The sequence below is a fragment of the Vicia villosa genome, linkage group LG5, assembly GCF_029867415.1.
Source record: "Vicia villosa cultivar HV-30 ecotype Madison, WI linkage group LG5, Vvil1.0, whole genome shotgun sequence".
In the NCBI taxonomy this organism is placed as follows: Eukaryota; Viridiplantae; Streptophyta; class Magnoliopsida; order Fabales; family Fabaceae; genus Vicia; species Vicia villosa.
The window spans coordinates 146,345,142-146,355,486 of NC_081184.1; the positions used below are offsets into that span (position 1 = coordinate 146,345,142).

The 10,345-nt window shown below is 34.2% G+C and overlaps 1 protein-coding gene across 4 annotated transcripts; it reads left to right on the top strand.

Moving 5' to 3' along the window:
• The first annotated feature begins 424 nt into the window (after positions 1 to 424).
• On the top strand, positions 425 to 4,754 carry LOC131603042 (pentatricopeptide repeat-containing protein At2g41080). 4 transcript variants are annotated; one of them, XM_058875288.1, is made up of 3 exons: positions 425 to 3,053; positions 3,699 to 3,961; positions 4,093 to 4,754. In XM_058875288.1, exon 1 carries the CDS (start codon positions 434 to 436, stop codon positions 2,480 to 2,482), a length of 2,049 nt encoding a protein of 682 aa, XP_058731271.1. In that variant the 5' UTR covers positions 425 to 433; the 3' UTR covers positions 2,483 to 3,053; positions 3,699 to 3,961; positions 4,093 to 4,754. The 4 variants fall into 4 exon arrangements, with proteins under 4 accessions (XP_058731271.1, XP_058731267.1, XP_058731268.1 ...); XM_058875284.1 differs by having other exon boundaries at positions 3,707 to 3,961; positions 4,093 to 4,753; XM_058875285.1 differs by having other exon boundaries at positions 3,707 to 3,961; positions 4,096 to 4,753.
• The last annotated feature ends 5,591 nt before the right edge of the window (positions 4,755 to 10,345 follow it).

Sequence of the window (10,345 nt, forward strand, 5' to 3'; positions counted from 1 at the left end):
AATCTAACGGGAGAGACCAATTGTGCTAACGTAATATTTTATGAAGACTATCGTTTGAAAAAAAAAATTATCGAGACTAAATTTAGAGGGTGTCATATTTATAGTGATTAAAAATATATTTAACCTAAAAAATTATAAAAATATAAAATAGTAATATAGTATGTGATGATAGAAAAAGTTTTGAGAGAATTTGAACAAAATTTTCAATCGATTCAAAATTTCTTTAGTTATTTGAATACCAATAAAATAGTTGATACAAAATTCACAAATTTAATTGAATTTAAAAGAACTTTTATTGTTTTAAAAAAAAATAGTGATTGCTTAATTAAATTTTAAAAAAAAAATATAAAAAAAATTATAATGAAAAATTTTCTTAAAATCCATTAAAATGTAACTATAATAAACATGAACATCGTATGACCACTTCTACTGTATGAGTGCTCCCCCGCCAATACAATTTTCATTCATGTCCAGGTTTAGATTACCTCGTACTGCACCCGCCATTTTTGAAAACCCAGTTTCTTCCTTCTCCTCAATTCCCTTCAAAACCCATTTGCAAAATGAAAACTTTTCGGATACCAAACAGCAATTTGCCACTCTGTGTTCCAAAGGGCGCTTAAAAGAAGCATTCGAGAGCTTCGTATATGAGTTATGGTTAGAGCCTCGTTTGTTCTCGACTCTCCTTCAATCATGTATCTCCACAAACTCTGTATTTTTAGGAAAACAGCTTCATTCTTTGATATTTACTTCTGGGTGTTCCTCAGACAAGTTCATTAACAATCACGTTCTTAACCTCTACTCGAAATTTGGGGAACTTCATGCTGCGGTTAAACTGTTTGATAGAATGCCGAGAAGGAATATTATGTCGTGTAATATCATGATCAAGGCTTATCTTGAAAAAGGAAACCCTGAGAATGCTCAGAAGCTGTTTGATGAAATGCCTGAGAGAAATGTTGCCACGTGGAATGCCATGGTTACTGGGTTGACCAAGTTTGGAGCGAATGAGGAGTCTTTGTTGTTGTTTTCGAGGATGAATGTGTTGGGTTTTGTGCCGGATGAGTATTCATTTGGGAGTGTGCTTAGGGGATGTGCGCATTTGAGAGCTTTGGTTGGAGGGCAGCAGGTTCATGCTTATGTTGTGAAATGTGGGTTTGAGTTTAATTCGGTTGTTGGATGCTCTTTGGCTCATATGTATATGAAAGCGGGAAGCTTGCATGATGGGGAGAGAATTATCAAATGGATGCCGAACTGTAATTTGGTTGCTTGGAATACACTTATGGCTGGAAAAGCTCAAAATAGGTACTTTGAGGGAGTTTTGGATCATTACTGTATGATGAAAATGGCAGGATTTAGACCAGATAAGATTAGTTTTGTGAGTGTGATCAGTTCGTGTTCAGAGTTAGCAACCCTTTGTCAAGGGAAGCAGATTCATGCTGAGGTAATTAAAGCCGGAGCAAGTTCTGTAGTTTCTGTAATTAGTTCATTGGTTAGTATGTACTCTAAATGTGGAAGTTTGCAAGGTTCCATCAAAGCTTTTTATGAATGCGAAGAGCGAGATGTTGTATTATGGAGCTCAATGATTGCTGCTTATGGGTTTCATGGTCAAGGGGAAAGAGCCATCAAGCTATTCAATGATATGGAGCGGGAGAATTTGGCGGGAAATGAAGTTACGTTCTTGAGTTTGCTATATGCTTGTAGTCATTGTGGACTGAAGGATAAAGGACTTGGTTTCTTTGATATGATGGTAGAGAAGTATGGACTCAAGGCTAGACTAGAACATTATACTTGTGTGGTTGACCTACTAGGCAGGTCTGGTTGTTTAGACGAGGCAGAGGCTATGATACGATCCATGCCTGTAATAGCAGATGCAATTATATGGAAAACATTATTATCTGCATGTAAAATCCACAAGAATGAAGAAATGGCAAGAAGGGTTGCTGAAGAAGTTCTTAGGATTGATCCTCAAGACTCAGCTTCATATGTTATACTTGCTGGTATTCATGCTTCAGCCAAGAGGTGGCAGAATGTTTCTGAGGTGAGGAGAGCAATGAAAGACAAGATGGTGAAGAAAGAGCCAGGCATAAGTTGGGTAGAAGTGAAGAATCAGGTTCACCAGTTCTGTATGGGTGATGAAAGCCACCCAAAGTCTATGGAGATTAATCAGTATCTAGAAGAATTAACTTCAGAAATGAAAATGCGGGGCTATGTGCCTGATATAAGCTCTGTCTTACATGACATGGACAATGAGGAAAAAGAATACAACTTGACACACCACAGCGAGAAAATAGCTATTGCTTTTGCTTTATTGAGCACCCCAAAGGGGGAGCCAATTCGAGTGATGAAAAACTTGCGGGTTTGCGGTGACTGTCATGTTGCCATCAAGTACATATCAGAGATTAAAAATTCAGAAATTATTGTTCGAGATTCAAGTAGGTTTCACCATTTCAAAAATGGGGTATGTTCTTGTGGAGATTATTGGTAATTATTTGTTCATTAATTTCCATTTTGGAACATGTTCACGATCATGCAGCAATTGCAAGTAAGAGATACTATGACCTTTTTACTGTAGCAGTTTAGGCTTTCATATTAAAACTTGCTTCTCATCAATTGTTCTAGTCAAATTTTGGAAGGACTCAATCCAACACAAATTTAGAATGAATACTCTTTTTGGTGCTCTGTCTAATACCTTTGATGGGCCCAAGACAGCTTGATATCCCCACTGCGTGTTCTCATATAATGGGTGATTGATTTGAGAGGTTACTAGATAACTGCATAGGAAACATGTTAGTGGTTAATGGTTTGGTGCCTCATATTTAGGCAGTAATTGAGAAGGGGGTATGACCACCCAGAAACGTACAAGATGTGGACTCCACTATTTCATGACAGAACATTATGTTATACGATCAATCTACATTCCATGAAAAGATCATTTGTTGCAAAAACTAAAAATTTGATGAAGGAACATGAGTTATAGAAAAGTGGCATTCTTATTCTTGTCCTTGTTGGCACCTTCATGCTGATTAAAGATGGAATTTTTACCCCAGCTATATCAGGTATGCCTTCTCTCTGAGGCTAACTTATTGTTCGCATTTTAATATTTTTATGAATGTCGATTTGCTAGCTGTTCACCAAAGTAAGTTTATCTATCAAAGTATGTGCTTCTGAATATTATTATGCAAACACAGTTGTGTAGATTTACCAAACCGTGAAAGCAAATGGCAAGACCATTTATTTATGGGATGAGTAAACGAGCACAATGTTGTAGATATAACTGGTTGGAAAGATTTTAAATGACATCATATATCACTTATACTAAAAGGCTCGGCAAAAATATGCATTTAAAATCAAAGCTTAAGAGGATACAACTGGTTGGAAAAATTTGAAAATATTCTGGTAATCAACAAGTATATGGCCACATTCAGAATAGAAAACTTAATGGTTGCTTCTCTCTTTTTTTCGCTACCTCTGTCAAAACTTTTCCCATGTCTTTTTTCCTTCCAAGACCAGCTTACATCTTGCTATCCCATGCTTCTGAAATAAAAGGCCACCGAATCTTGTTCCTGATGCAAATATCTGCGTCCAGTCTATTTCAGTAATTTCCTTTGGACCTGTTTTTCTTTCTACTTAATTTTATGTTACAATTTAAGAATGGTGCAAATTTGTTTCTTAACTTCTGTTAGATCTGTGATTATCTTTAGTTTTGCAGATAGAATATACTAGCCAGTATTTGTTGTTGCAACAACAGCAGCCATCATTGTGAGTCTGGCCACAATAACTGCAACTTTTTCGATTATTAAGCAAGCCCTTGTTCATGGATGCGTTGTGGGAATTAATGTTGTATGTATATCAAAGAAATTCCTCGGCCAGATATATATTCCAGATATTGATTGGGTCCTTATTATCCTTTGCATTGCTGTTGCTTCTGGGTTTGAAAATCAAAATCAGATTGAAATTTCTTATGGTAAGCTGTTCCCTTGTTGAAAATACTAGCATTGTGATGACACTGTCATACTATTTTTTTTTTAAAGTAATTTTATTGTCTTTTAGCTATATTTTTTTTATTAACATTGCATGATTTTGAGTAAATTATAGCAGGAGTTACATGGTGGATGTTACAGTGAAGAGAGATGGGACCGTGGCGCGATGCATGCCAAAGCCAATAGGAAAATAATTATGTGATAATCACGGTGCAATGGGTTGAGATCGTGGCGCGATTCAGCATCCAATCGCAAGCTGCCAAGTGGATTAAATGATGAATTACGGCGTGATGGTTTTGGATCGTGGCATGATTCATGCATGCTGAAACCTACACAATATGAGAAAAACTTGGAAAATTTGCAAGAGTTCAGAATTTTTACAGAAGGATTACAACTCCAAGCATTACTACACGGAGTAGCATAAATAGTAGATATTTGGTGTAGCAAAAGCATAACTAGTAGATATTTCATCATGATTGTCAGCATGCCAGTGTACCAACACGATGTTAGTGTTTATAAAATAATCTCTTAAGAGTTATCTTTTAAATGGTTATCACTCAAATTGCAATGCTGGAATCATCTAAGCTTACAGCTTTGCTTCTGGACCACAATTACTACTATTCTTATAATGTGTATTTATACTGCATTCTTGAGTGGACTTCTATTTCTATATCACAATTAAATTTATAGAAACATTATAATCCTTAATATGTTCTCTATGATTCTGAAGTTCTATTTTTATTTTGCTCCCTCTCATTTTCTTGTTAAAAATTCTCTTCATTTTAAAGTTGTCAGTTGTAGTAGTGTAACATTCTCTATTGTGATAACATGTGCAAGTTTCTATTGCAACATTGTTCTCTAGGTATGTGTCTATTCTTCATACCTAGAGATTTGATTTCTATCCAATTCTTCTGTCCTCTATGAAATTCTAACTTTACAAGTTGATCTGTGTAGGGAAGTACTTAGCTACATACACATGTTAGCCAAATATTTCCATGTTGAAATTATTTGTTGAGGTTAACCATGTAGCCAATTAAAAAAGGGAAAAACATCAACATAATTGCATCATTGCTAACTCCCTAAATTTACACCATGTTACAAAGCTAATAAAGAGCCTCACATGTTGGTTAAGAAATGTATTAAATTTAATGATTGAATATATCAAAGTTTAGATTGATGAATGGTGTTTAAAATGTGGTTGTAATCGGTTTTAAGAACTAACTCATTCAATCCCAAAATTTGTATATAAAGTTGCAATAGTCAAATAAAGCACAAACGAGTTACTTGAATTGATCTAGTGAATGATACATAATGCAAGAAAAGAAAGATTCTTGCTAATTACTACTAGTTACTATTGAGAGTTCCCATCCCTGTAGCTACTTGGAGAGTAGTTGGATTTGCTACAAACCTTGAAGAAAATGCACATAACTTATAATAATAATCTTCATCCAACAAGCTCTCACATCCAGTTGTATCAAAATTCAAAGAATAGCTCAGAGGATCATAGCAGCATTGAAACGAACCTTCTGATTCGGCTACGTGATCTCTTCATGAGAATTTTTCTCATCAGTTTTGTCATTGAACAACAACATGATGATGATCTTGTAGTGGCCACAGTGACAGATTCACCTCAAAAAGAAAAAGTAATAAAGATAATAATTAATAATGGGAATATATTTATTGGTATAAGTTGGGTTGTTGACTGAAATGTAGATGAGGCACGTGAACACTATAATTAGCATAGATTTAAATATGTATAGATGAAATCTCAAGTGATATTTGATTTTGTTATAGTAAATATGGTAATATTTGATTTGATAAAAGATATGAATGATGGCCTCAACCAAACCAAACCAAGTGACGGCAGAACTCTGAGCATATGGTATGTCATGTCCGGCTCCATTTTTTCTTCTTTTTATAGTTCATTTTTTTTCTTATTTATTTCAAATAAAAGTGATTCTATCATTTTAGGAAAATGATAACATGGCATTTAAAAATTATATGAACATTTTCTTAAGGGTCCTATATTTAACTTTTATGACAAAAGACACATTATATTTATTTGCTCATTTTGAATCTTGAAGAGGGGTTAAAAATGATGTTATCACTCTCTTTGGCTTAAAGTGCACATGATGTTTAACTTATATGAAATTAAAGTGCACATGATATTTATTTGCACATTATACTTAAAGTGCACATGATATTTATTTGCACATTATACTTATATGAAATTATTTTTAATAAAATTATTTAACTTAAAGTGCACATGATGTTATTTTTGAATAAGTTGATAAACTGTACCTTAAACACCCTAACATCAAGTTAGTACAACAAGGGCATTGCAATCTAAACAGTAGCATTGTCAAGTTCAATTTGTAGTTGTATTTGTCTTTCACTCTAACTAGTTTTTCCTCCATATACAACAACTAAGTGGTTTTTTTTCCCATGCATCATTCATAGTACTTTATCATATATATGTATTTTTTTTTTATTAAATTGAAGATGGAATAAACTGTGAGTCAGTATAATATGCATGGCAGTGAAGTCGTATTATTTCTGTATACATTGACCAGTTACTGGGTTAGTGCTATGCATATGAATATTATATATGCTTTATATGCTTTTGTCATACCATCATGTGCCACTCACTATATTCTCTGCATCCGATTCTATATTCTATTTCGATGTAAAAATTGATATAATATATACATTTTTTTATGATAATGATCATATTACCGTTATACGTTACTCACTCAATGATCAAAGGAAAGAACACGTGAACAAATATGACTTGGTCATGTTTGGTTTAAAATAAAATTGAAATTAAATTAGTTTATGTTTGAATATTATGACCTAATAGTGGTTCTTGCTAACTGTGTTTAAACAGGGTTTTTTTTTTCTTTCCGAATATTAAACTGCTCTCTTAAATATGTTTTGAAATATTGTTTAAAATTGTACAAATAGATTATCAATTACGAAGCCTCGAGAATAAAAAAAACACAAACACATTTTTCAGTATACTACTGCAATTAGGGGCCGCCCAACCTATTTAGAGATTTCAAGCAAATTGGCATATATTTTACCAACTCAACTATGATGATATATATAACTAATGTGTCATTATATATTTTTATAGTTAAATAAAAAAAATTTGAGGCCTTTTTTTAAGTCCAAAATTTTGAGACCTAAAGCCCTAGCCTAGGTTGCTTGGGCCGGCCTTGACTGCAATCTAGACGATGTTTCCATACTAACCAAGAAGAAATCTATTTGCTACCTTCTACTCTTATGATAAGTTTATATGTTTCCAGACACCTCTAACACGTGTTCAAGGGACGACGATTAATAATATGGTGAAAATGCGAGAAACACAAAAAAGAGGGGGGACCGAGGGGGGGGGGGGGTGAATTAAGTTGCACCAAATATAATCTTTTCATAACACAAGATTAACAGGTGAATAAAAATAGATGAACACAAATATTTTTATCCTGGTTCACTGTTAACTAAGTTACTCCAATCCACCCGTCAAGGTAATTTTGCCTTCCCAATAATGACTTAATCCACTATAACCAAACTGATTATAGACAACAACAATGATCGCAACCATTGTCTTTTTGAGATTTCTGACTAATCCTAGTCTCTCAAGGAAACAACCACAATAAACTTATGGTCAACCTTGCTGACAACCCCAACAAGTTCAGTTGATCCTTATTGTGAAACTACTATAACCGCAACCACACTCTTCTCGAAGGAATCTAATCAACCACGTTGATTACAAGTGTGTATTAAAAAGATGCTTATAATAAGCAGATTACACAATGTTTTAGTACAACAACACAAAAGTGTTGATAAACAAGATACGAACAAAAACTCCTTGCTAAAAATACAAAACTATACAAAGAATTTCTCTAATAGAGTTTGTGCAGTGCTTTGGTGTAGTTTTGTAAAATTGATTAGTTGATTTCAAATTCTTCTAATGGTTTCCTTTGTAGAGAAGGATAGATTCGTTGGAGGGTACAATAGGAAAGCAAAGTACAACTGTAAAATCCCCAACGATCATGGTGGGAATGGGTGATAATAAGTACAAGTTGGATTGTCTTTACGCCACCCTATAAGAGTAGAGATCATAGTTTATGTTAGTACTTTTATGCTCACCATCACACGCAAGTCGTTATTGATCTTCTAAGTCTTCAAAGGCTTCTGATTATATGTTGATTGAAGCATGTTGTAGATGATCAGAACTTGAGTCTTCAGAACCTAAGTCTTTGAGTCTTCAGAACCTATTCAGCAGAACCTTGTCTTCAGAGTCTTCAACACTTGGTCTTCAAAAGCGATGTCTTCAGGTCTTCAGAACTTGTTCAGCAGAACCTCGTCTTCAGCATCTTCAGAAAATGGGACACATAAGCAAAGCTTTAGAAGGCCGCCAAAGCTTCCTTTATAAGTCACGATCAGAAGCTCTTGTACTAACATTCCCTAGAACCGTTTCAGAAGTAGCATTCCAGAATCTTGACTTCCATTGTAACACAACACTAGTATTCTTTCAGAGAGTTGAGGTGAGTACCTGATGACGTCACACACCTTCTTACCAGAGTCAGAACCTGTAAGGAAAAATCCACACATACAGTTGTTCCTTCAGATAACATGTAAAGTTATCATCAAAACTTAAGGCCAGATGCAGAATCAATCTTGTTCTTACAATCTCCCCCTTTTTGATGATGAAAAAACCATGTATTTTGATAGAATAATTTATAATGGGTAATCATTATAAAGACCCCCCCTGAATCTGTTAATACTTTAAATATCATTTATGCTTGTTCAGAGTCTCCCCTTGAGCCCAAGACTCACAAAATAAATTTTGAAGTACAAAATGAAACACAGAGAAGGAATACTTCTCCATTGACGTCTCATCAGAGTCTGACTAGAGCTGTCTGGTATTCATCTTAGAACTTGGCGTACTATCAAAACACTATGAGTATCAGAATCTTGTTTAGTTACTGTCTTATTGCCAACATCCAACATCAGAACTATAACTTTGGTTTTCCAGAAGCTTGATCACACACCAGAAGGTGCCAAACAACACATCATCAGAGGGTTCAGCACTTGAACCATTTTGTGATTGTACATGTCTTTTGACCATGTCTTCGATTATATCTTCTGACCATATCTTAAACTTTGTCTTAGAATATGTCTTCTGACCATCGGTTAGAACACGTCTTCTGACAATGTCTTCTGACCATATCTTATACCACGTCTTAGAATATGTCTTCTGACCATGTCTTAGAACACGTCTTCTGGCCATGTCTTAGACCATGTCATCTGACCATATCTTATACCACGTATTAGAATATGTCTTCTGACCATGTCTTCAAAAGGTTCACAACCTCTAAATTAGTACCAGAAAAAGAGCAGACTTACTACACTTCTAGAAAGTTCTCAACTTCTGAAGTATTAGAGTCTGGTCCTTCAAAATCAGAAGTATCAGACAATTCATTTAATAAAGTAAACTCTTCAGTTTTTCAATGGTCAGAGAAATTTTCAATAAAATACTTTAAGTAAGAATACTTCTGATAACAGTGATCCTCACTAGTTTAAAGTCTCACATCCAAAAACTAATAAAAGAGTCATACATATTAGATAATCATACATTGTTCTGAAGATTTGCAAATCAAGCATCCACCCTTTTTTTTTCCTAAAATTGGTACATAGATGCTTCTCCGAAATTTTATGGGGTGTATTCGGAGTTGCATCTCCGAAAACACTCATGAGTGCATTTTTTAGTTATTTAAACAATCTTATTTCATAAATGCATCTCCGAAAACTTCCATGCCTGCATCTTGGACAGAAACATTGTTCTAAATTCGTATTTTTTTAATCCATTTCAATCTGACTAACAGTGTCATAATTTGATTTAACTATTCTTACCAGTGTTCTATAAATCAACGGTGAATATATAATGGTTTTTTATTGCGAGGTTCTTTAAATTTCAATATTTACATATGACCTTGTTGTATTCATGGGAAACATAATCACATGAATAATTAAATTATTACCTAATTAGGGGTCAAAAGTTGTCACTACAATGGCTTCTTCACGTTTTTAAGTTACTCAAGAAACGTAACAACTTGTTTTTGAAAATTTCAAGCTCGTAAAGGATTTTAATGATCAGTTTCTTGTACGAAAAGAGCAGGGTATAGATAGAAGCTCAGTTAAAAATGTTATGCTTAATCATTTTCAAGAAGTAATCGACAAGGTATTTAACCATTGGATTTAAGTATCTGAAGTCCAATAATTTGAATGAGAAACCCGGGACTTACAATTATTATTAATTAAACGCGTTTTAAGATGCATCTCCTAAAAAACACCTCATTTTG